The sequence below is a fragment of the Mustela nigripes genome, chromosome 15 (assembly GCF_022355385.1).
Source record: "Mustela nigripes isolate SB6536 chromosome 15, MUSNIG.SB6536, whole genome shotgun sequence".
Classification (NCBI taxonomy): domain Eukaryota; kingdom Metazoa; phylum Chordata; class Mammalia; order Carnivora; family Mustelidae; genus Mustela; species Mustela nigripes.
In genome coordinates, this window is record NC_081571.1 from 14,062,633 (window position 1) to 14,090,144 (window position 27,512).

Consider the following 27,512-nt stretch of genomic DNA (forward strand, 5'->3'; position numbering starts at 1 on the left):
AGTAATAAGGGGGTGCCTGGGTGGCTCAGACGGTTAGGTGTCTGTCTTCACCTCAGGTCATGATCCCAGGTGTTCTGGGATTGGGTCTCATATCCGGCTCCCTGTTCAACGGAGAATCTGCTTCTCCCTCTGCCCCCACTCCCCACTCACTTGCTCTCTCTTGTGTGTACGCGTGCATGCACAAAAATAAATTTTTAAAAATCCAAAGAAATTAGTAACAAGGATGAGATACTCATAGAAATTCATAATGGAGAAAATTCATAGATCCAATAATAGAAATAATTCAGTCAAGCCATAATGCTTCCAGATGCTTCATGACCATCCTCAGGATTTCATCCTGCATGAGAATATGGTGGGGGCTGCAGGTGGAAGGGTATATGATGTAAGATGGTCTGCCTTTGGAGTTTTGAAGGCTCATTTCCAATTCGGGGAGGCCCTTATCACACTCCTCAGTGCCTCCATACCTGGGTTGCTGCGCTGCCTTAATTCCAATGGTCAATCACAGGAGCTTTCCTTCAGGCAAAAAGCCCAAACCCAGTGAGTCATGAGCACAGACCTCGCCCTGTGCAGATCACTAATAAAGTCCTTCCTTTTTTTCTTGGAAATGAGTAAAGGTTTTCATACTTCCCACATCAATGACAATACATGATGATTAACTAACATGTTTTTAGTCCATATTTATTATCACCTTCTTTGGAAAATTTCCTCATGGTAAATAATCACATTATGTCTCTAAAGAGATTTCTACTTCCTACCTGGAGTGTAACATTCTTTTTCATTTATTGTCTAGACTGAATTTTCCAATCTTCATTTTATTTAGGGTAGAAACATGATGAATGTCTATATATTAACATCTTACTACAAAGGCCCCTTAAGGACCAGAGTCCTGAATGTCCTGCCCAAGTTTTTAGTGGTGGCCCTTGAAATTAAGAAGCCAATCATCTCTCTAATATTGAGACCAGAGAACACCTCGAATAGAAGCTTTCTTTTTTAACTCTTGCTGTTTTTCTCTCTCACCACATCTCTGTTGGCCATTGGAAAGCCTGACACATTTATGTACCCATACTTTTTATACATATACATATATATCTGGTCCTTTCATAATGGCTATATCTATTTAATCTATAGCTTTACTGATCATATTTAAGTAAATATAAATATGATCATACATATATGACTATTCTATCCCAAAGGATACCATTATTCCATTGATCCTATACTCCATCTGCACGATTTCTCTAATACATTCTCTATTTTCTACTTATTACTCTTCCTTCTTGTAGACTCTTTCATGTTGATTTGTAGGTACTTGTACACATGCTTGTCTCAACCACTAGATTTTCATTCTTGGAAAACAGAAACCATATATCTCATACAAATATTGCTATCCTTAATAATTAGCCTATAACGCTATACACAGAAGGGATTCTATAATGTTTATTCAGTATGTGAATGAAAATGGGAGAAATCTCCTAGCCCCAGAGATAAGTTGTCCAAACACCATCTGGCCCCTCTTTCTCCCTCCCTCCTGCTAACCCCATTACAGAAGAGTTACTTACTCTGTTCTTTACAGTCCTTGTAGACAAAGACTCTACAGATACAATTGGTCAGAAATACTGACCAGACTGCTGTGTTACTCAACTCCTGGGGGTATTAGTCCCCAAAATACATGATTGGGCTCCAGGGGGCACCATGGAGTTGTGCAAAGAAGCAGGCCTGATGCCATGTTTTTTTCCCAGCTAGATGAATGGTCCTTTGATGTATTTCGGTAATATTTAATATTATCATGTCTACTACTAAAGTTCAGATTAATATAAGGGTAAAAGAATAAGGGCCAAGCTAAGAGAAGAGTAAGAAAGTTGTGTCAAAATTCCTCAAATGCTCACTAAGGAAAACTACTAAAAGTTAATATTAACTGAACCTTGAGTTCTTCAAGAGCCAAAGTAAAAAATAACACAGTGAATTTTATAACTTTCAGTGTGTAAAAATAAACAAAACAATTCATTGGAGGCTACTAACAGAAACTACCCTAAATTCCTATTATTCTAAAGACTTTATTTGAAGAGAGAGCAAGAGAGAGAGAAAGAGTATAAGCTGGGGGAGGGGCAGAGGGAGAGGGAGAAGCAGGCTTCCCACTGAGCAGGGAGCCTGATGAGGCAGGACTCTCCCCGGCCTTGGGATCATGACCTGAGCCGAACACAGACACTTAACCAACTGAGCCACCCAGGCACCCCGAAACTACCCTAAAATCAAAGAAGGATTATTTATCGTGTTGAATTTTTTTTTTATTAAACAACAAAGCTAACACATTTTTTATTAAAATAGCTATGATAGCAGTTTGTAAAATATGCAGAACCATAAGTATTTTTAATGTATCAACCCTTAATAAATCCTTATTTGATAAATTTATAGTTCCATGAAAGGATTTTTCACAGTAAGCCAAAGCAATAAGCTTCAAATTTATAAATTTCTGGTGATCTCTGTTGATACAGGGATAGAAATTAATAATCTACAAAAAGTTGCCTAAGTATTACTGTGAGCTAAATCAGCAAGTTAAAATTTAGAGAAACATTTTGTCCTCCTGGTTTTTCTCTTATATTCATGATATATTTCTTAAGACATGTACCTTTGATGTTAAAGGGTATTTGGTCTACTTAATCCTTGAAATTTTTCTAAAGCCCAGACCGAAATTGTTTTCTTCAAGCCAGGAAAGCAAAGGAAAATAACAGATTTTAGGAGACAGTTTTTACTTTTTTGTTGTTGTTGTTGCCAAGCTTATACTTTGCTACACTATGGTTTTGACCTTCTCCAGACTAAAGAGAACAGTCTGGAAGGGGCTTGTTGCCCTTGTTCATCTTGGCTTCATAACCTCTGCCTTATCCTCTTTTATGTGCATCTCAAAGGAAAAGAGAAGAGCTGCCATCCATTCTATAATTCTTTCTTGCCTGACCCTTCCAGAGTGCCATTATAAAGCTAGCAAATACTGTTTATGGTTCATGAGCTCTGTCCCATGGACGTCTCCAGATGTGGAATTCCTTTCCCCCGAGTATGTTTATTGCTGAATGGGCTCTGCCTACACTGTTTTTAATTTTATATTTGTCAGCACAAATATGATTAAAGAATGTCTTCGGAAGGTAATAGGTTGGTCACTTTTCTAATTCCGTAAGTTCAGGCTGATGTAGACAGACTAAGCAGATGTTCTAGCTGCTCTGTTATACGGATTCACAAAGCAGTAGCCCAAAAGATATGACAATAATGCTTGAAATACAGAGTTTTTATGGAAAAGATGGCTGCATCAGTTGCAGCCAACATCGAAGAGGTCAGTAAAACCAAAATCAAACATGGACGGAACTGGAGGAGATTGTGCTGAGTGAAATAAGTCAAGCAGAGAGAGTCGACTATCATATGGTTTCACTTACTTGTGGAGCATAAAGAATAACACGGAGGACATTGGGTGATGGAGAGGAGAAGGGAGTTGGGGGAAATTGGAGAGGGACAGGAACCACAAGAGACTGTGGACTCTGAGAAACAAACTGAGGTTTTGGAGAGGAGGGGGGTGAAGGGACAGGTGAGCCTGGTGGTGGGTATTTAGGAGGGCACATATTGCATGGAGCACTGGATGTGGTGCATAAACAATGAATCTTGGAACACTGAAAAAATAAAATTTTAAAAAAGTGAACAAAACTAAATTTAAAAAAAAAAAGAAACAACCGAAGTCGTTATAGTCCATTACATTTCTGTGCTCAGCAAATCTAAGTCACTGATGTTCTGAGGTTAAACACTGGGACAAGGTAGGTGTCTTAATGGCACTTGAGGACTTTTTCCTAAAGCATCTCTTTCTCTCCATTGACTGGAGGATAGATACAACCCTGCATTCCCCAGTGTTATAGAGAGAAATAGAGTATTGATCTGTTGTCAACTAAGGCAGAACACCAGTAATGAAGGGGACCACACCTGCTCTAGTTTGAATTTTCCAGATATTTCTAGATAACCTTAGTTCTTTGCTTTGACTACATATATATTAAGTAGATAAAACCTGTTCATCATTTGATATAAAATAAATATAAAATTTTATCATCACTTCCCCTCAGTCACCCCCTTGACCTACGTTGTAGGCCTGTGGATGACAAAAATGCTATTGATTTGAAAGCCTTTGGTTCCCTGAAGAGAGAAGGCAAGGCATTCTAGAAATTCAAGGTAGAGATATAATAACTAATCCCTTAGGGCTGGATGTCTCACAGTGTGGGAAACGTTCTTGTGTTATTTCTTCTGATTGCCACAACAACCCCCATGAAGTAAATGGTGAAGTATTCTTCTTCCTTTTTGGCAGGTGGAGACATAGGGTCCCCAGGGAGATAGAGGACTTGGCCAAGGTCACAGAGCTAGTGAGGGAGAGCTCAGCCCTAAAGTCACCTGTTCGTCTTCTTAGAGGCACATGGCTCTCAAAGCACCCTCCTCCTGCCACCTTTCTGTGGTTGACAAGTTGTATAACCTTTCTCATCCCGTTTCCTCACATAGGACCTTTTCCTGAAAACCTTTAGATCATTTTAAGGGAAACTGTAAAGCTGATAAAGCCCAGGGTTTGTTAGGAAACCATTTTTATATATTCCCAATTCTATCTGTTTTAACTTAATCAGTCAGTCATTACTTACCTTACCTGCCTTATGCCAGGTTACCGTGTGAATAGGGATTTAAATTATGATTTAAATAGGGATAAAATTATTCAGTGTCATTTCCATTTTCTTTCTATCAAATGTTATATTCTGGCTCAATCCAAATATTAACCTTAAAATACATATCTTATGAAGGCTTGAACCCGTGAATCTGAGCAAGGGTGACCACACTGACCCTCTCAAGGAAAACAAAATGCTTGAGGTACAGTTTTTACAGTACTCTTTGAGGAAAAGCATCATTGGAACTCACTGCCAAAAAACTCAACCACTGAATAATAGTATGTATTTATGAGTAACTGCACACACACACACACACACACACACACACACACACACGTGTCAGCATTTCCAATGATTGTTCTTGTATTTCAAGGTTTAGTAACGTCATCAGAGCCCACACCCGCCTAGAGTCAAGATACAGCAATAGTTCTGGAGGATCGTATGATGAAGATAAAAGTAAGTGCCAGCAGGTTGTTCAGACGGAATACAGGTGGCTGGGGAGTGGAAAATGAGCATTTTGATTATTCTTGTTCTAATTACTGAAAAGAGACCCATAAATATTAAGTAACCACAAAATCCAACTCTGCAGGTGAGCACAGAGTCAGCATCTTAAAAGTCAAAGGAAGCCATGCAGTGAACAAATCAAAATTAGAAAACGTAGAACTACAGCCCAAATCTGTATTTTTATATGTGTGGCATTTTTCCTTAGTGATGCAGTTGGGGAGAGCCTAGTAAGAAATTGTCCCACTAGAGAACAGATACTGCATTTCAGGTTTTCGACCCGTCTTAAGAGTAGATTTGACCTTTAAGCTCTGTGAGTCAGCTCGCCCAGGGGAGGATCTGTTTTCACATTGAATCTCTCTCCATGGCATAGTCTCAATAGCCAAGGGAAGACCTCACTAAACTGGGAGATGTAACTGTCACAGGAATTTCTTCATACCCTGGGAAGGTGGGAACACCAAAAAGGTCAATGCATTCATTTATTTTGTTTAAGCCCTGGACAGCTTCTGTGGATACCGAGCAGGTAAAGGGTAGCGCTTGGTCACAAGTGCTGCAGAAATTCTGGAACCAAAGAATGCTCCCTGGGACGTTTTGCTATGCTTACGAAATCAGTAAACTATCTGGTGGGATTTATGTGTCTCTTTTGGTGGAAATTTTAAGAATGGTGGTATTTCATGAACTAGGTTCATTTGTCAAAGCACAGGGCCTCTGTAGCTATTGTTCTGATTTGTTTTGTTTTTATGGAAAATGTGTAGAGTGGGTAAGGGCTACAAAGTTGTAATGACACTGTGTTTCAGCTGTCCTGACTCTCCTTCTTAATGCATAGTCAGGCATCTCCAGCATTGAAATTACCAATGGAAAGGATAGCTAAAATCCATATATAATTGCCATACTCTAACATAGGTAGTTTCAGCTGTGCCCCTATATAACTTCTTACTGTCAGTCTGAGATAAAATAAAGTCCTTTGTACTTTCTTTTCTTCTGTGCCCTATCAGGGGGACCGTACTCACCAAACACTGAGTATTTGAAATCTCAGGGGCACCAACCATCAGTTTAGGATGGGACTAGATTGTACAAATGAGGAGAGTAGTAGCTGAGAAATGGAGAGCTATTCATTCAGGAAAAGTCTGGTTGCTATACAATAATAACTCAGAATTTGAGGACAAAAAAAATTGCATCATGAAAAGGTGAAACAGGGGCACCTGAGTGGCTCAGTGGGTTAAAGCCTCTGCCTTTGGCTCAGGTCATGATCTCAGGGTCCTGGGATCAAGCCCCACATCAGGCTCTCTGCTTAGCAGGGAGCCTGCTTCCCCCTCTCTCTCTGCCTGCCTCTCTGCCTACTTGTGATCTCTGTCTGTCAAATAAATAAAATCTTTATAAAAAAGAAAGAAAGAAAGAAAGAAAAGAAAAGGTGAAGCAGTCAAATTCTGCCCCCCGCCCCTGCCAGAATGTGACAAGCATAACAAAACCTAAATCTATGACAGTGGGTTTTACATCAGGAATATTGTTGTCTTTGCCAGTTGATTCCTTCGAACTGTATCTCTTTGCTCTGGGTCCAGGACATAGCATGTGATAGAAACGCTATAATAAAGTAATTTCAGTCATTTTAAAAAATACATAAATAGTGAATTTCAGAGGCTAATTATAGTAAAATTAGATAATTGTGTCATTACACAAACTTGCATCACTGGTTTTAGGGACAAAAAGAAAAAGTAGTAGAAATATTTGTGAAGAGGAAAAAAAAACTATGGTGAATAGTTGTGAAAGCTTTGAAGTTGTGAAAGTTGTGCATGCTTTCATCATGGTCTCTATTTCACCTAGAATGTTGTTTTTACAAACTTGTTGTATGGTATAAAATAAGCAGCATTTTAATGGGAAAATTGGGGTACAGAATTTGAGTTCAGTTGAGTCGTCTGTAATAATAACCTTGACGTGGTGGCAGTTACTGGCCAGAGAAGTTCCAGTTCATAGCATGTCATTTGGGGACTGAGAGTTTCTATTTTAAATTATTCATATAAGAGGAAATGAAATCAAGTGACTCAAACCATATTCTCATCACAGAAAAACCCAGAAAATATCTGCTAAGCTGGTTTTCTAGATGTTTAAACAATAGAACTTAACTCTGGCTGTCTGGAAGGGGCAGCACGTCTACTAGGGCACAAATCCCCTTGGGACTTTGGTACCTGGGTCCTCCCTGGTGTTATTTTTGGTTCTAGCTACACAGTGAGGGAAATGGCCTGTGCCATAAGAAAAGCAAAGATTGGTAGGCTCAACTTCAAAACGTTATAGCCACACGTCTGGTGTCTGTGAAGGGCCATTGTTTTCTCCCTGAATTCCTGGGAGGATCATTAGAGATAGAAAGAGTAAGAAGGAATCAGGAGAGACCTAGTGCCCCAGGGCTTCAGAATCTGGGTTTACCCAGGTGGAAGGACTGTGTGCAGCCTCCTGAGCATATTTCCTATTATTTAAAAAAAAAAAAAAATACCCTTGAGTAAAATAGACAAAAAACAGATTAAGACACAGATCTATAAAAATCTTCCTACCAGTATGATGTAAGCTTTTTTAGAACTACTTAAAATATCTGCATTATTCTCTAAGCCATATGCTAGTGTACTTAACCCTATAATAAGGATACAACTAGTTGAGCTGGATAGCAGGTGAGGCCTAATAGGCCAACAGTAGAAAACCAGTTTCAGTCCAACTTATTCCTAATCTAACAATCCAGTACATTTTTGCTGCTCAGGTGTGTATCTGAGAACATCATCGAAACAAAGAAAAGTATACCCTTTCCTAACAGAAATCTGACAAGTTTCTTTTTTTCTTAATTCTTTGATATTCCTTCCATTTCTGCTCTCCTTTTAAGTTTTATTATAGAGTAGCTGATTACTTAGAAGTACATTTTGCAATGAGCTTATCCTAGACACTTAGTCAAAACGTTCATTTGCTGAAAGTGAAACATTCTGTAGGTAATTTACTGGGAGGTCTGAGAAGATTGTCATACATGCTTTACATTTCTCCTGGGCTAAAACCATTGTGGCCAAGATTGATGGCATGGAATTTATAGGGTTCCAGTTGTTGATTTTTGGAGTGTTAGTAAGACCTAACGCTTTGAGGCAAATCCTGAACTTGCCCTTGGAAAACTCCCTTCCCTGACATCCCAGAAGTGGGCTGTGTCCTCATCCCTGCCCTTGCCCCATGCCTCAGTTTTCACAATAGGAAGACACCCCCTCCACTGGTTCTGTTAACCGCTAAGGACAGAGTTCTATGTAGTACAGCAGCCTTGAAGCTGTTATCTCTCACTGCCTTTCAAGATCGCAGCCAAGAAAAGCTACATATAATAGAATTTGCTTAAAGATGATCTAATACACCCTTCTTCTTAATACACTACAATCTGAGTTGTAGGACAGAGCAAGCTTGTCTGAAGACATGTACCTGGCCCATATCATGGGGCCCCCAGTGGAACTGCTTGTCTTAATGCTGCTGGCCTCTACTGAGACCATTGTTAAGAAGGAGCTCCATGATGAGTCTGGCTAGAGGTTTATTAACTTTGTTGATCTTTTCACAGAACCAGCTCCTGGTTTCATTGATGTGTTGTATTTGTTTTTAGTTTCTGTAACATCTATTTCTGCTCTAATATTATTATTTTCTTCTTTCTGGTGGATTGGGGTTTGTTCTTTTTCTAGCTCCTTTAGGTGTAAGGTTAGGCTGTTTTCAAACTCATTGCTGTATTTACTTTAAAGATAGAGTTGAGGAAGGTCTTTCATTCAAAAACTATTTGTTGATTCCCTACTACTGTCAGATACTGTTCAAGGTATTAGGGAAACAACAATAAACAAAATAAAGTCTTCACTGTTGTGGAGCTCATATGAGAGTCAGAAGAGGGACCCAGTGCCTATGAATGGGTGAACTGTGCCAGGAAGGAAAACTAAAGCAGGGTGAGAGGTTAGAAAGTGATTGGAGTGGGAGGTAGATTTTAAATAGAGTGCTCCTGGGTCAGAGACCTGTGTGAGGTAAAGGAGCCACAGGCTCTCCAGGTAAAGGCACTGCAGCTAATGGGAATGCTAGATGGGAAGGCCCTGAAGTTTGATGGTGTCTCGTGTGATCACAGAGCAGCAAGAAAGCCAGAATGACTGAGGTGGTGTGAGCGAGGAGGATAGTGGGAGGAGATGAGCCAAGAGAATAATAGACCTCGTCAGGCCTTAAAGGCCATGGTGTAGAGTTTGAAACTTCATTTTGAGTGGAAAGGGGAGCCACTGGAGAGTGTCAAGCAGATAGAGAGAGATGGGAGTGAACTTCTGTTTCCAAAAGATTGCTCTGTCTGCTCAGTAGTAAACAGACTGTAGAGGGGCAAGGAGGGCAGACTGTAGGGAGGCCATTGCAGTCTCCCTGTGAGAGAACATGGTGGCTTACACTGGTACCAATGGCGATGGTGAAAAGTGGTCTTCTGGATTTGATTTGAGGGTAGAGCTCACTGAACATGATGCCATGTTACCTAACCTCTCTTTCCCCTCTGTAAAGTAAGGGTAAGAGGTACCTATTATTGGGCTGTTAATATGTGCAATGCAGGGGCGGGCACCTGGGTGGCTCCCAGTCGGTTGAACATCTGACTTGATTTTGGCTTGGGTCATGATCTTGGGGTTGTGAGATATAGCCCCACATCAGGCCTATCCTTCTGCCCTCACAATAAATATATGAATCTTTTAAAAGAATATATGCAATGCATAGATCAGTGCCTGGTGTAAAGGAAGCACTCCCTGTGTTCGTTCTTAATGTTATTATTGTTTTTATTACTGTTATCCTCATTATTTTCATGATTACGAATTGGATGTGAGATGTGAAAGAGAAATCGGGGCTAGCTCTAAGGCTCCTGTCCTGAACAAAATGGAAATATGGAGTTATATTTTACTGAAATAGGAAAGATTGGAGAAAGACCAAGTTCTCACAGTGAGGAGAATTTGCATGATTTAATGTTTTCTCTTTGTGTGTCTATATTTCCCATTGCTCTGTAATGCATAATTGTATATTAGATTATCAAAAAAAGGGACTCAAAAACCTAATCAAGTGATTCTAACCCATTGATCCTATAATTCATACTCCCCAAATGAGATGGTTAGAAAGTTATTTTTACTAGCCTCAATTTGTAAGATTCTTTCTACAAACACCAAGTAGGGAAAACAAAAATCATCTCTTCCTAAAAATAACACACGCTTGTCTGTCTCACCCTACAGATGACCCGATTTCTCCCTACACGGGCTGGCTCTTGACTATTACAGAGACCAAACAGCCACAGCCCCTCCCCATGCCTTGTACTGGAGGATGCTGGGCCCCCCTGGTTGACTACCTCCCAGAGACCATCACTCCCCGGGGGCCCCTCCACAGGTAGGTAGCATGTGTGGGTAGAGGGAAATGACTACTTAGCTTTGGCTGGACTTTTCCTCCTATGAGGAGAGTGAAATCATTCCAGGTCCCATCAAATGAAATGACCTTTGAAATCAGAGGGACCATGCACGGCTTGACTTACAGCTCTCAGTGCATTTGTAGAGTTTGGTTGAATATTAACCTCAGTGCAAAGCTGCCTTGTAACTCAGAAATTTTCCTCGATGCAGTCTGGATATGGATATGCATTCTGTGATGATTTTTAGGTTGTGAGTAACTCTTCCTCCCTCAGCTCTTACTACCAAGTGCCTAGTAAGTCTCCCTGTTATGTGATCAACTCAGCCAACATTTCTTCTCTTTGTGGAGTTCTGTGCTATGTCAGAAATTAAACTCCATTTCCCTGGATTAAGGGTCTTACATAATTCTCCAGCAGGGCTTGTGAGTTGTATTAACTGTGACTTAATGATCTATCAATGTATTTCCATCCTCTTCAGAAGTTACATTAATTTCATCATGTCATTGATCAGGTGCAATATTGCTGTTATTTTTATGACTGAGATGGTGGTGGATCACAGTGTGAGAGAAGATTGGGCTCTTCATCTACCATTATTACTTCATGCTGTCTTCTTAGGTAAGACTGGATCCAAGAGGAATTCTAGCCAGTAGGGTCAAAAACCTATAGATGTAATCCAGAGAGCCTTCCTTTTACATTGACATCCTGCTTTCCTCATTTCTGAAAGATTTAGTCTCTTCCATTTTTCATTTCTTCTATGTGACATCAGCTCTACAATTTCACTTGACCAGTCATTGTTTAAAATTGCCCTATCACTGCATTATAGGGTGGTACTTTGCCAGTGCTATTCCTATAAAGATACCCAAAATAATTGGGGTCTCTTTGAGGGTCTTTGGCTAGATGGGATTAATTTAAAGCCATGAGACACCATTAGCACATAGAGAGAAAGAAGTTAGAGCACAGCAGGCCAAGTGCTGCGATTTTAAGATAGCCAAATTGTAGAGCAAAAAAGGGAAGAGGAACAAGCTGGGGAGACTCAGAAGTTTAGTTTAAGAGAGATGAACAAAGCTAGAATCTTTCAGTTAACAGAGTGATCCAGGGAAGAGAACATCCCAGGAAGGAGGAATGCTAACCATGTCAAATGCTACTGAGAGGTCAAGAAAAGTCCATCTATCAGCATTTTTATGAGAACATTTGATTTGAGGAATAAAGCATTTTATTTTTCCTAAGCCCAACTTCTTTATGTTGGTAACACAAACAATAACAAAGAAAACCGAACATTCTTTTAACGTGTTCCTCCCGAGTGACTTGGAATCTTTACTATCCCTGGAATCTAAATGAGCTTAAAACTTGTTTATACTAAGAGATTCCACCGTTTTGTTCCAGGTTTGGACCATTACCGGCCTGAAGTCTTTGAACACAGCAAAAAATTGCTCCTTCACCTCTTGATTGCCCTCTCTTGCAACAGCAATTTTCATGCCATTGCTTCTATGCTCCTGCAGACTCGAGAGATGGGCGAAGCTAAGACTCTCACAATTCAGCCAGCTTATCAGCCAGAGTATCTCTACACAGGTAACGAAAGGAGTGGCAGAGAGCCTGAGATAGAATCACAAATGCGAAGATAACTTAAGGTGTCAGTGGAGCCCAAACTACTTCCCTAATGTGATCACCCCCACAACTTTCCAAGCAAGCAAGTAGCTGCACCATAAATATGCACCATTCCACCTGATGGTCAACTTGATTCTCAAAATCCTTCTTCGTTATTGAATATTTTCAGATGTCTTTTTACTTCTTATTATGCTTGCTGCTCTTCTTAAATATGCTCCTGCTGATAACATTGAAAATTAAGATGCCCTTTGGCCAAGAGCATCAAACACTGAAAGATGAGAATGTACAAAACAGTGACCTTCTCCATCACCTTGAGAGCAGGTTATTGCCAAGGTGCCTAATGTATCACTTGTGTACCTTCTGGTTCCCCTGAGGGAATTTTCACTTTATTAAAGTAATTGATTTTTCTGGAAGGCACCATGAATGGAAGTCTACTAAGAACCATTGCTTTTTTAAAACCAAAATTTTCAAAAAAAAAAAAAAAAAAAAAAACAACCAAAATTTTCTTCTTAGAAATGAGAACAGAAAGCATTAGCTGAGTCATGTTTGGGTCAAATTACTCAGCTATGTCCAGCTATTCATGAAAGCTTTCCTAAAGGGTTGGCCAGTGGTTTTCATTTAGAATCAGAACATTTAAAATATCTTAAAATGAGAATGAACTAACATTCCTGACTATTTTGTATATTACATTGGCCCTGGATATGGTATGGCCCTTCCATATGTCACTGTGTACTTAATTCATAATCTTAAAGAGACTGTGCCTTTTACTCATCATTTGTACTCTTGTCCTTTGACAGCCATTAAGATATTTCTTTGGAAAACAAACACAAAGTCACTGAGTCTGAGACATCAGGACTACTGATCTCAGTTTAAGCCCTTTGTTTTAAACCAAGCTACAGTTTATTGAACATAACCCATCAATTGCCTCTCAGAAACACAAAACTCTCTTTATTGTTGATGTTTAATTAAAAGAATCTAAAGACTTCTTGCTTTCCCAACTCCCCAAGATAAAGATGTATCTATTAAGCACATGGTCTTAGACTGAGAACATTGTAATGTCCATTAAGGTGTGTGGCCCTGAGTGCATCTGTTCTGTATTCATTAATACCGCTGATGTAGCATAAAGTGGGCACTAATGGTGCAAAACACAATATGCCATAGTTAAGACAAACAACAGATAGTATTGTAAGATAATTGAATCTATAGCACACGTGGAATAGGTGTACAAAGGGTTTGGAAAATGTCTCCTCTTCCTAAACATTTACTAATACCTCATGAACACCTCATTTCAACTCTGATTCCTTGCTCTTTTATAATAGGAAACTAAGGCACAGAGAAGTCATGTAAACTCTCTGAGATTGCACAACAAATGGCAGAGGTGATATTCAGGCCTACGGCTTCTCACTCCTATTTCAGAGTAGCTGTCAGTTACTATGGACTTCTATGATTATTAAGTAGGAGAAAAGGGATGATTTTGTATATACCTTTTCCCAGACCAACAACACACCCAGAGATGCAGAATGATAACCAAATCTGAGGTGGGGAAAAAAACATAGTATTTGTTTCTACCATATTTCTTTGACTGCCATGAGATCTATTTTATTAAAACATATTAATATGCACATAATACTCACAGTTGTAAGTTCATTTTCTCAAAATGTATGACTTAGATGTTATATGTATAAATATCAACTACTAGGTGCTGATATCCTCAAAAATGGTATCATTTCACCAATTTAAGAAGTCTAAAACCCAGGAATGATTTATGAACAGCACAGTTGGGTCCAGATGTGTAGTGGAACTATTTCTGGGTCTGTGCTTATATGTGTGCGTGTGCACACAGACACATGTGCAAACAGACATGTGCACATATGTGCATGAATGCACACACAGACACACACACATACACCCCACTTCTTCTGTGGAAAGGACCGATACACACACCAGAGTAGAAAACAGCAGATCACACTCCTATTACAAAAGATACCCTGGTTTACACAACAATGCAACTATTCCAGAAGCCAGGAAAGAATATCAGTTTCATTTCATGGTGACCACAGCATTTACATAACTACGCACTTCTGATTGCTCACCTCCTAACCACATGAAGCACCTGCCTAGCACATTCTGCCTTGACCTTCTTGTCCCACCAGGTGGCTTTGATTTCCTGAGAGAGGACCAGTCATCCCCGGTGCCGGACTCGGGGCTGAGCTCCAGTTCCACGTCCTCCAGCATCAGTTTGGGGGGCAGCAGTGGGAACCTCCCACAGATGACCCAGGAGGTGGAGGATACAGACACAACTGCTGAAGCGGATGAGAAGGCAAACAAGCTCATTGAGTTTCTGACAACCAGGTAGTGAGGGGTCAGGAGACAGGGCCCTGGCTTTAGGTTGGTCTTTTGAGGGAAATGTCATCCATCTAAAACCACTCAGATGGAAAACCGAGCCCGTGGCTGTAGCAAAGCCTTCTTTTCTCCTCTAAATTGCATCTGCAGAAGTCTGTGCACCAGGTAGATCCTGGCAACAGTTGTCTAAGGTCCCAGTGATGGCACAGTTGATGGGGGGGGGGGTTTCCACGTACAAAGACAATGCAGCAGATGGAGGCAGGACATGGTAGCACCCCATGGTGAGGATGACTTTAATCATCTGTTAGAGCTGCCAGGATCCGGGAGTTCTGAGACTTGGCAAAGCACATTGCTCTGGACACCAAATGTATTAGCCATGGTCAACCCAGGAGCAGCTGCAGAGGGGACCATTGTCTGTTCATCTAATCCAGAGTCATTTATAAATGGAAGTCTGACACAATAGGAAGCATGATAGGAAAGGAAGCAAACTGATGATCAAAAATCAAGAAGAGATGCAAGCAATTCTGTTTTTTAGGTCTTCTGGTTCTCCTACTGAACAATTTAGCTTATAAGTGTTCAGAATTTCTAGCACCCCAGGGTCCAGCTTGGCATTAAGAAAACTAGACTCACCTGTGACTGTATGGGGGGAGGGGCTGCTCTCATTCTCAGTGCATTAAATCCTAGAAGTCTAGTCTATATTCTTTGTTATCTGATACCCTTGATTTTTCTTTCTTCCACAAATACATCAATTAATGCAAAAAAATGAGAAAAGCATTTTCTTCCCTTAGTTAATTTCAGAGTATTCCTTGCAGCTTTCAGTTCAATATAGGATTTAATAAAGGAAGCTTCGGAAGGGAGTTGATGGTGCATACAACCAGGGTATCTCAGAGACCTGAATGATTTGTGGAGAATAAAAGTATGCTCACCGCTCAACACTGTCAGTACCATGTGTTGGAAAGGGTGTTCTCTGAAATTCTCACATCTGGCTTTATCTGTTCTTCCCGTTGAAAACCAAGTAGATATCAGAGGCTGTATCTTTAATTTGTTTCTACAGTATTTGGCAGCCTAATGATATGATCCTGATAAAAACATAATCTCTGCAGATCTAGAGTATACAAATGGAGTCTGTGTCTAAACCTGTATTTTAATCAACATTTTATATCACTTTATTTGACAAACATATAGTGCCTATTATGTGTAAACACTGTTCTGGTGAATTGAGAGGTTTTGATTTCGTGAGTAAATTTTGTGAGGTTTTCATTTTGTGAGTAAAACATAAGAAAAAATATACCTCCATAAATTAAATCAGTTTTAGGATGCTCTTAAGCTTTACAAGACTAAAATTAACCCTACATTAATGAGTAAAATTTGAAAATCGTATTATGCCCTTGAAGTTACAACTGCATACATGGCTTTAAAAATGCAAAATAATTATATTTAAATGGTTATATTTTTAACATATTGTATGTTCTGTTTAAGGGCATTTGGTCCACTTTGGTGCCATGAAGACATCACACCCAAAAATCAAAATTCAAAGAGTGCTGAACAGCTCACTAATTTTCTACGTCATGTTGTATCTGTTTTTAAAGACTCCAAATCAGGTAGGTATTTTCTCCTATTTCCCCAGATGCCATTTCTAACATTTTCTGTAATGGAGCATATTCTTCCCATTGTGACTGTATATATGTATATATAGATAGAGAGAGAGAGTGAGTGAGTTCTGGATATAGCATATATGTGTATGTATACATATGCAGAATATAATATATATAGTAGGTTATACGTATATAATTCAGAACTATATATGTGTTTGTGTGTGTGTATAGTTCTGCAATCGGCATTGATAGCAGAAGAATATTCATTAGGGAGATTTGAGCCTTATTTTGGATGTGTCTAACTGAATGATTGTTAATGTCATGTATTTTTGCATTATGCTTTATCAAATAATTCCCAAAGGTCACTGTTCTTGCTTTGTTTACCTCACTAGAATTAAGCTATGCCCCATATTAATTTTATTTGAAGAAGAGATCATGACACAACACACATATGAAAAGTTGCTCAACATTACTAATCATCAGGGAAATGCAAATCAAAACAACGATGAGGTATCACTTTATACCTATCAGAATGGCTAGAGTCAAAAAGACAAGAAATAACAAGTGTTGGCAAGGCTGTGAGGAAAAAGGAACCCTCTTTACCTATTGGTGAGAATATAAATTGGTGCAGCCACTATGGAAGACAATATGGAATTTCCTCAAAACATTAAAAGTAGAAATATCAAATGATTCAATAATCGTGCTACTGGGCATTTATCCAAAGAAAATGAAAACACTAGTTTGAAAAGACACATGACCGCCTGTGTTTATTGTAATATTATTTGCAATAGCCGATATATGGAAATAACCCAAGTGTCCATCCATAGATGAATGGATAAGGAAGATGTGGTGTGTGTATATAACCATAGATGTAGACATATATTCATTCCATATATATTACATTACATATAATACACATATTACACATATACATAATAAACATATTATATATAATGGAATATGTGATAGAATATATTAAAATGAAATATTATGCAGCCATAAAAAAGATGAGGGGTTTTGTTTGTTCATTTGTTTGTTTTTCTATTTATGACAAAATGGATGTACCCAGAGGGTATTGTGTTAAATGAAGTCGGACTGAGAAAAAAAATCCGATTTTACTCATATGTGAAATCTAAAAAACAAAACAGACGAATAAACAAATAAAAGCAGAATCAGAGCTATAAGTAAAGAGAACAAACTGATTGTTGCTGGAACAAAGGGAGTAGGGATCTGGGCAGAATGGGTAAAGGGAAGTGGGAGGTACAGGCCTCCAGCCATGGAAGGAGTAAGTCACAGGGATAAAAGACACAGCGTAGGGAATCTCAGCGATGATATTGTGATACTGTTGTATGGTGACAGGTGGTAGCTACACTTATGGTGAGCACAGCATAACATAAAGAGGAGTTGAACCACTCTGCTGTATGCCTGAAACTAGTGTGACATTGTATGTCAAGTATACTCAAATTTTTAAATTTTACAAAGAAACAAAGTAATAAAGTAGCAAATCTTCTTGACTGTATTCAGACTCAACTGTGAGAAACTGGTTGACTTGAAAACTGGTTAGAAAAAGAATCTTGTGATAAAATGTTAACTTTGAAAGCATTTGCTACTAATTCCCGCGCTAATGATCATTCAATATTCTGAATACAGCGCGATTCTTATTTAGACTCTAGGAACATCATGACGTTTAAGCCCTTAGCTGCACACCATTCAGATTCAACTTAGCCAGGGCTGGTTTGCGTGGGAAAGTTAAATTTGGTTCCCCGGAATGATGCAGTAAGTGTCCCTACCTTCTCCCACACGAGTCTGGCCAAATGAAAGGTGTCTCACTGGCTTTCCCAGCTGCTCTGAGAATTAGCACATCTCATATTTCAGAATATTCCAGATTAGCTACATCTCTTCTCATTATCACAGGGGGCTTCCAGAAGAAAAAAAAAATACTGATAAACTAACAAGAGAAACTCATTTCAGGAATAGGATTGACATTTCTTGTTTTGAGTGTCTCCTTTGGAATACTTTTGAAATATTAAGAACTCTTGTCTGTGTATTTCCACTACTTAAAAGTCACTTAATAATTGAACATAAACCAAAGGAAGAAATTTATTGTTTGTGTGTGAGCCATTAATTTGTCTTAGATTGTATGAAGATAATAAAAATGAGAAAACACATGAATCCCTTCACTATTTCCTCAGAGGGTGCTTAGAGGCTGAGTCTTTCCACATCTTACTCCAGATACACTTAATACGGTTTCCCTGTACAGCCCTGCTTTCTATCTGTGTTCCTGGAAACGCTTATATTAGTCAGGTAGCCTAGCTACTGTAACACACAACCCCCAAAGTTCAGAGGCTTAACGTAATAGAAGGCTACTTCTGGATCACATAACAGGTCAGTATAGATGTTTGTCAGTGGCCTTCCACATGGCACTTCAAAGACCCTTCATCCTGTGGCTCTGTCACCCCCATTACCCAGAGGCCTCTCCTCAGCCCTCCTTGTCCAGCCAGCAGGTGCAGGAAGAACATGAGTAGAAGATTACATAGGAGGAATTTACACCACACCAGGCTCGAATGTAGCATCCAGTGTTTCTTCCCACATTCCACTGGTCAGAACTCAGGCCACAAAGTCACACCTCGCTCCAGGAAAGGCTGGGAAATGTAGGGTTGCTGTGTGTGACACATTAAATAGCCTTTCTTTAGGGGCATTGTCATAGTTGCCCTGGAGTTCTGCAATCCTACTAATGATGTTCTAGCCTTCAGGTCCATTGTGATGTAAATATGTTTTAGTTCATCTACAGAGGACCTAACCCCACACATAATAAAATTAAGTATAAAAATAAAACAAAATAAAGGTAACAAATTCTGTTTTGAAGCATGGTCCATTCTTAAATTGGGAACTGTCTGTGTGGGTTTAATCCTATATTTACTATCTAAGTATTCATGCCTAAGTCCATTTTCCAGGACCCTTTGTTCTGCAGAAACATTTTCTTATATAGTCTACAGGTCCCTAGGGTCAAACAGCCCGGCAGCAGCTAAGAACAATGACATTAAATTATCCTTCCTGATTCACTTTTATGTGACAATCAAATGTACCACAGAGCCCTCTAGATCTCAGAAACAACCAAAATCACTGTTTTCATTATGTCCTCTGACTTTGTAGTCAGTTTTCCTCCCGCAGAGGGACACAGCAGAGTACAGATAGTGGCCCAGAAGTCAGTCATGCACTTTACCTTACATTTTTATTTCCATCTGTTCAAGGGGTTTTCTGATGATTATGATGACCTTCATGCTATTGGAAGAACCAATATTCAGGCAAGAGTTTAAATGACATCTGCCTTCTTGGCAACATCTACATTTCAGTATCTGCATATTTGTAGACTGTTGTGAAGAGTGTTGACTTTGGTATAGGCTTTGGTTATGTTTAGAGTTGACTAGATCCACTAGCAGCTTTCCTCTACATACACAAGCACTCTGAAAACTTGTTCCCAACAAATTCTTTTATGAAAACAGGAGTGAAAGTATGCTATGCAAAAAGTAGTTCAGAAGAACACCGTAGAAAAATAGGGCAATGAACAAGAATACATTTGTGAGTCAGTATTGTGTGTCGGGCACTGTGCTAAGCATTTTTTGAATTGTTGAATTTCTACAACAACTCTAGGAAATAGTGCATGACTGTTATTCCTCAGCTAAACATAAGAAAACAGGCTTATAGAGAATGCATTTCTTTCCCAGAGTCCCAAAACACTTCATTCAAAACCAGAACCATCTTGCTTCACATCTTCTAACTCTTTCTACTGCACTAGGCTTCTTTAAGATCTATCCAAAGAGTAGCGCAGCGGAAGCGTGCTGGGCCCATAAGATCTATCCAAATTTGATGGTTTTTTTTTTTTTTATTTTAAAATGGTTAATTCTTAAACAAGTACCACCAGGAGGTTGCTCTGTGAAGTAGCCTGATTTACACCTATAGATAAATGATGCCCCAGGGTTTGCAGAGTATCCATTGACCGACCTCTGGCTCCTTGGTGCCTAGGTTTCCATTTGGAGCAACACTTGAGTGAAGTCTCATTGCAGACCGCCCTCGCAAGCTCCTCAAGGCACTATGCTGGTCGGTCCTTCCAGATATTCCGGGCGCTCAAGCAACCTCTGTCAGCACACGCCTTGTCTGACCTTCTCTCCAGATTGGTGGAGGTGATCGGAGAACATGGAGATGAGATTCAGGTATGGAAGGAAAGACCACTGAACGCGTTCTCCTCTCCTATCAAAGAGGAGGTCTTAGCAGCTTTTTTTGAGCCTTCTTTCTCTCGCCAAATGCTCCAACCATTTGGGCATATACCATTTATTTAAAAAAAAAAAATTGAGGGGAAGGAAAAGTGAATTGGGGGAAATTGGAGAGGGAGACAAAGCTTGAGAGACTGTGGACTCTGAGAAACAAACTGAGGGTTTGGAGGGGAGGGGCATGGGGGTTGGGTGAGCATGATGGTGGGTATTAAGGAGGGCATGTACTGCATGGAGCACTGGGTGTGGTACATAAACAATGAATCTTGGAACACTGAAAAAAATTTTTTTTAAATTTTTGAGAGGTTAACTTTTATACTTACAAAAGCATTTCAAGGAGCATCGTTCTAGAAATCCAGTGGTATTGTTTTATTGAGCCAACCACTGCAGATCCCTTCAGGGCTCCTTCCTGGTTGTTGTTTTTGTTGCTGGTTTTATTTGACAGGAAATCGGGAAATTTTTTGTCTTGTTTTTGTCTTTTTGCCGTCAACTGGAGATACAGCTGTGTAGTCTCCCTACCCAAGGAAGGAATCTCCATTGTATGTATGCAAAGCACTACCCCTCTCTGTATAGCTAGCCTTCAGTACACTGAGAAAAGCTGAAGAAGTAACAGAGAGAGTAGATACCACAAGACCCTGTAGGCAGAGCCCAAGGACTAGGGAATGGGTTGAAAGCCAAGGGCATTATAAGCATTGTAGCTTCAGCCAAGCCCTTTTTCCCCTTCTTTTCCATCAGAAAAGTTACTACGTCCCAGGAGGCCCGCACACCTGTGAACTCTGGCTTCTTTTTCTCATTCTGGCCAGTGGATGTATTCTTCAAAATGCCACTGAGGCACAACCCTTCTCACACCACAGCTCTTGATCTCTGAGACATTGCCACTCTGTATTTCAAATGCCCACTATCCCCCTCAATAAGGGGCCGTGACTGCTACCTTTAGCCTTGCCCTCTCCCTGTTGGATTTCAAATGCGATTGAGCTGTTCAGGACCTCACATCTAGAGAAATAAATCTTTGTGACTATCTACTAACTGCTAAGCCATCTGAATTTCCTAAGTGGCCCTTAAATTTGTTTTTAGATTTAGTAAGTTACAGTTAACAACAGCTGTCTAGCCCTCGATGATATTAACATTAGACTGAATAGAGTTTGCGTTAAGTAAATTTATCTTCAGGAAGTGAACAGGAATTTTAAGCAGTACAAAATGTTATCTTTGCATGTCTGGCAGGGTTACGTAATGGAAGCACTCCTTACATTGGAAGCTGCTGTGGATAACTTGTCTGACTGCTTGAAGAACAGTGATCTCTTAACAGTATTATCTCGGTAAGAAGCAGCTCCATGACTCTTGAAATCAAATATGGTGGACTGAATATTTGAGAGATGGCTGGACTTCACACAAAGTCCATGGAATATATCACTGTTTGATATATGACTTTTTCTTTAGTTTAAAAATTAAGGAGAAAGCTATGGCACCCAATCTGTACACATTATATAAGTATTTTTAAATAGCAGGAAGATAGAGGTGAAATGTTATTTTAAAATAATACAAATATTAATGCATTTTCATTTTCTGTTATGTCTTTGAGTATTTTTTCAAATTTTATTTAATAATTATCCTATTTATTACATCATAAACAGAAACCAAGACTAAATGTTATTTTTTTAATGAATATATACAAAACTCATCTGAACCATCAGTATAAAAACAGCTGGAATTAATGTTGATTTTACTTGAATAAATTCCTATCCTAGGATCTTTCTTTTTTATTTTTGTTCCTTTTGCTCCTGCCAATGTTTAATTACCCATTTCAAATCATTCACAATTCCGTATTCTGTTTGTATAATAGAGCTCATTTTGCTTGAAATGGACTCAGTAATGTTATCATAAATCACGCTGGGCTTTGTTTCACTTTTAAGTTGAGCATTTTTTATGGATAGGTGATTTTAGTATGTTTCCTAACATCATACACATTTTCTATATAGACTTACAGATTTATCTCAGTCAATAAGAATTTAGCAAGAATACTGATAAAGAGTTTTATCTTTTCAGCCTGAAATAGGCTTAGAGATCATTTCTCATAGATATTTTATAAGCATAAAAAAGTCCCTTTGATGCCGTTACAAACTCTTTTCTTTCTAGATAATATCCTTTCCATTTCTGTTCTTATCTGTCAGTTAATAGAATATTAAACTGTGTGCCTATCAGGTATACTCTATTTATAAGTTACTCCTTCCCAAAGCCAAAATACCTGAAAAAATAAAAATAAATGAAAGATCAGTAACCTTCACTACCAACTGCTCTTAGGTTTTGTTGTTGTTTTGTTGGTAAGGGTTCTCTTTGTTTTGTTTTCCATAGCTTTAAGTCTAGGAGTAGGATATTTATTCCTGTAAGCTAAAGGGTATGGAAAAAAAAAAGTATAGACAGTATTTCCAAAGAACAAGTTCCCTACCTTATTGTTTGTCAGTGGATTTTAAAGGGATTGGCTCTTTCCTAAAGCATGTTGGCTTTCTTTTGAACTTTTTAAATTTTTATACCCAGCTCTTCATCACCAGATTTAAGCTCTAGCACTAAACTAACAGCAAGCAGAAAGAGCACAGGACAGCTAAATGTGAACCCCGGGGCGGCCAGTGGCAACACAGCAACCGCAGAACGGAGCCGGCATCAAAGAAGCTTTTCTGTGCCCAAGAAATTTGGTGTTGTCGACCGATCCTCAGACCCACCCAGGAGTGCCACACTGGACAGAATTCAGGCTTGTACCCAACAAGGCCTCTCCTCAAAAACCAGAAGCTCATCCTCCTTGAAAGACAGCCTCTCAGACCCGTCGCACATAAACCATCCAACCAACTTGCTGGCCACCATCTTTTGGGTCACAGTGGCCTTGATGGAATCTGATTTTGAGTTTGAATACCTTATGGCCTTGAGGCTGTTGAACAGACTGCTGGCTCACATGCCGCTGGATAAAGCTGAGAACCGAGAAAAACTTGAAAAACTCCAGGCACAGCTCAAGTGGTCAGACTTCTCAGGGTTGCAGCAGCTGCTGCTGAAAGGATTCACCTCCCTCACCACCACCGACCTGACCCTGCAGCTTTTCAGTTTGCTCACACCAGTATCCAAAGTATCCATGGTGGATTCATCCCAAGCCATCGGTAAGGCCAACATCACTCCTTCTCTTACAGTTCTGGTGGTGGTTGTGTTTATGTTGCACGTAATAAGGTAATGGACTTAGTACTTTCAACAATTCTGTTTGGAAATGGTCCTTTGGGAATAGTTTGTCATTTCTTTCAAAATTATACCTAAAGTAAATCTTAAAATTATTTAAATTGCAGAAGACATGTTTAAGGCAATAGCTTAAAATGGGCAGAAGTAATATATTGGTCATTTCTTTGTGCTTTCCAGATCAAATTGCAGATACTGTCAGTTTATTTCATTGTTCCTGTACAGATAAACCTTTCTCTTTTTTCTTAACTCCTAAATCTTTTTTGTTTTCTTAGCTTTTTTCCCCCTCTTGAAAATTCACTTGGCTCCCTATCATTTTAAATTAAGCCAAATCACCAGCCATATTTTTAATACCATGGCATGTGGCCCAGACTTCTTTTCATGAAGGTAGAGCTTAATACAGTGGTACTAAGCCATTACTTATCATTTATTTTAAAGATTATGTTACAGGAGGGAGACCTAAATTTGTTGGCCTATGTCCTCTCCTATAAGCTATTCTTAAAATACAGTTTTTGATTAAAAAGTTTCAAACTAGTGCTTGAGTTCATTTTAATCTGCTTTTGGAAATCTCTGCCCGTCATCCTGATTCACAGCCCATGGTAGAACAGTAACCATAGTTTAGAATTACTTTGAGTTTCTCCTCTGAAACTTGTGTCATTGTGGTTGTACATTTTTTCCCTGGATTTCGTGTTAGATCACAGTAAAATTGGTTCAAAAGTCTGCTTTGCATCACCTCAGGATAAAATCTGCAGTATCCCTTGCCACTGTTAATAGTTAAAATGCACCATATTCACCTATCCGCCCCCCCATATCTTCTCTGATCCAGGGTTTCCACTGAATGTGTTGTGTCTCCTGCCCCAGCTGATCCAGCATTTTGAAAATCCCAATCAGTTCTGCAAGGATATAGCCGAAAGGATTGCTCAGGTATGATTTCTGGCTCACTCAGGTGGATCCATATAGACCTTCAGAAAGGTCCAATACTAAGCAGAAATTGCTCCAAAGGGGAAATGGGTTTCAAAAAACCTGAAAATCATAACTGATACAGCTAGTAATTGACACCTCTGAGTAGCTGATGCACATCGTCTTGTGGTTTCATTATTGAGAAGACAGATGGAAAGAATCTGTGAAAATCATATTGGCTAATTACTAAGACAGGCACTTCTGCATTTTGTCAAATTGACGTGTTTTCCAGATCCCAGAGCAAAACTGCAAATGTATCTTACGGCAAAATTTCCAACACCTCTTTCTGTTTGTCAGGCTATTCTATCCCTAATTGATTTTCATCTCTTAAAAGGTGTGTTTGGAAGAGAAGAACCCCAAACTTTCCAATCTTGCACATGTCATGACCCTTTATAAAACACACAGCTACACGAGGGACTGTGCCACATGGGTCAACGTGGTCTGCCGATACCTCCATGAAGCATATGCTGACATTACCTTGAATATGGTGACCTACCTGGCAGAGGTAAGCTCTTCAATGAAGGATAAGCCTCCTATAGTTTTCACGGGTAAAATACTTATATGGAATGAGTCATAATCTCTTCATTTATTGACTGCCTATTATATATTATCATAGAGGCTGTATGGAATCATTTTAAATCCTCACAACATACTATCATACAAAAAAATCTGAGTCTCAACCAGGTTAAATAACCTGCCATATGTTTAAGGTGGCAGAACCAGCCTTTGAACTGGGGTATACCTGCCTCAAAAGCTTTAATTCCTACTTTTTACTACACTAATACCTGCCAGAACCTTCCAGAAATTAGGAAATTTTATCCTAATTTCTCCAGGTATTCAAATCTTATTTAAGGAGTTACTGTGTGACTTGATATGTTTAATGGTTGTTTGCGCTGAACTAATTAGCAAACCATCTGTTTTGAAATATGCTTTTTAACTTGAAGTTTGTGTTTTATACTGGAATGGGATTTTCATCACCCTACAAGTGTGTTTCTAGCACATTAGCTCCAAGCCCCTGTGCCCATTGGTTCTGGAAATACACAGCATATCAGACAAGTGATGAAATGTGTTCTGGTAGCACCTCTGGTCACGGAGTAGCTTAACGCACGAGGTCGCGAAATGTGACAGAGATGGCCACTAACAGCCACCTTGGTTTAGTGTATTTGCCATTGCTTTTGCTCGAGGGACATGCATGCTCACCTCTTGCTAGGGCCTTTTCAGAAGTGCTGAAATCAGTGCATTCCACTTTTCTTTCTTATGTCACCAGTACAGGGTGCAGATAGATTGGAGACTCATTCATACTCTGAAAGTCTCCACAAGACTAAACCCTTGTACCTGAAAGAAGGTCCTCGCCCCATCCATCAACACGGATAGTTGATCTGCAGGCTTTTGATTTGCAATCTGGGTCAGCAATATGTGAGCTGCGTTCAAACTGTCAACAGCCAAGGGTTCTTTCCATACCCCATCCCTGGCATTTTAAGGAGCCGCTCTTATATGCCACCCTTCTGGTTTGGATAGTCACCTTGGTCACATGTGTCGCTGCAAGAATTACTCAGAAAGCACACCCATCCCTCGGCTCACAAGAGATACTAGGATAACCCACGCAAATGCCCTGATTACGAAGGCAGACGATGCCTGTCTTAAAGTGAAGTGCAAGTTAGCAAGGAGGTAGAACTTGCTTGCATCGCTAGACTTAAAGTTTCAAAAATCCAAATGGGATGTGGCACAGACACACACACGCATATTATTCAGACTTAAAAAGATATAAAGCATTAACACGTGCCACAACATGGGTGGACCTTAAGAACATGATGCTAAGTGAATGAAGCCAGACACAAAAGGACAAGCAGAGCAGGATCCCGCTTTGGCGAGGTGCTTCTGTAGAGCAGGCAAATCCGCAGAGGTAGAAGGCAGACGGGTGGTCACCAGGGCCTGGGGACAGCGGGTAATGGAGACATAGTATTTTACAGTTAACAGAGTTTTCTTTCAGGCTAATGAACAAATTCTGGAAATAAGTAGTGGTGAAAGTCAGTGTGAAAGCCCTTCATGCCACTGAATTGTACACTTAACTGTGGTCAGAGTGGTAAATTTATGTTATATACATCTTGCCACAATGAAAATAAGTAAGAATGGGTTACCTAATTTGTTCTATTGAGACTTTGTTATAAACGGTCACTGAAAATTTTATCATAAACTTAACTTCCCACCATGCATAGTATATATTAACTCCCATTTCAAGTACTCATGTGTTTTTTTCAGGTGTTGGTGATGCACATATATGTAATCTTAGGTAGCTGTGGTCAGTATTGCCCATGAACCTCCTCTGTTCATGCAACATTAACTTTGTGTTCGCGTAGTGTCACATTCATCAACTGTGGGATTCTAACAGATTAATGTAACCCAATTTGCTTAAACATCTCCCCTGTTATTTATACTCATAATCTTGTTCTATTACAATTGGTCCTTTTATGTAGACTCCTTATTGGGTAGCATCCAGGTGATTTCTGCTGGCATTTCCCAAACTAACTAACTATCCAGGTAAAGAGCATGGAAACCAGAATACATTATTTAGTTCTACACATTTGGGAAATTCTCTTCACAGAGATTCCCCCTATTTGCAATACTGCCAACAGTGTATAAACGTGTTTTCCCATATCCTCACTACATTTTATTATCCCTTTTTTTCAGTTTTATATTTTTATTGGTATTTTTAAATTATTCTGTTTATGTATTTCCTCTAGGAATAATGTTCATTTTCCCACAAAACAGATTTGCCTAATTGTTCATTTCCTCATGTGTTAACTGCTCAGTTCTTTCTTTTTTTTTTTTTTAAGATTTTATTTATTTATTTGACAGAGAGAGATCACAAGTAGGCAGAGCAGCAGGCAGAGAGAGAGAGGAAGAAGTAGGCTGAGCAGAGAGCCTGATGTGAGGCTCAATCCCAGGACCCTGGGATCATGACCTG

General features: G+C 39.4%; 1 protein-coding gene across 4 annotated transcripts in view; it reads left to right on the forward strand.

The window, feature by feature from the left end:
* The window catches only part of FRY (FRY microtubule binding protein), a 439,393-nt gene that overhangs the window by 359,877 nt on the left and 52,004 nt on the right, over positions 1–27,512 (forward strand). For all 4 annotated transcript variants that reach the window (XM_059378057.1, XM_059378054.1, XM_059378056.1 and 1 more), the window contains 11 exons: positions 5,047–5,129; positions 10,403–10,553; positions 11,078–11,181; positions 11,950–12,135; positions 14,325–14,523; positions 15,994–16,115; positions 20,133–20,320; positions 21,599–21,693; positions 22,910–23,517; positions 24,414–24,511; positions 24,882–25,052. In XM_059378057.1, the coding sequence (XP_059234040.1) occupies positions 5,047–5,129; positions 10,403–10,553; positions 11,078–11,181; positions 11,950–12,135; positions 14,325–14,523; positions 15,994–16,115; positions 20,133–20,320; positions 21,599–21,693; positions 22,910–23,517; positions 24,414–24,511; positions 24,882–25,052 (2,005 nt within the window). The remainder of the gene's footprint in view (positions 1–5,046; positions 5,130–10,402; positions 10,554–11,077; positions 11,182–11,949; positions 12,136–14,324; positions 14,524–15,993; positions 16,116–20,132; positions 20,321–21,598; positions 21,694–22,909; positions 23,518–24,413; positions 24,512–24,881; positions 25,053–27,512) is intronic.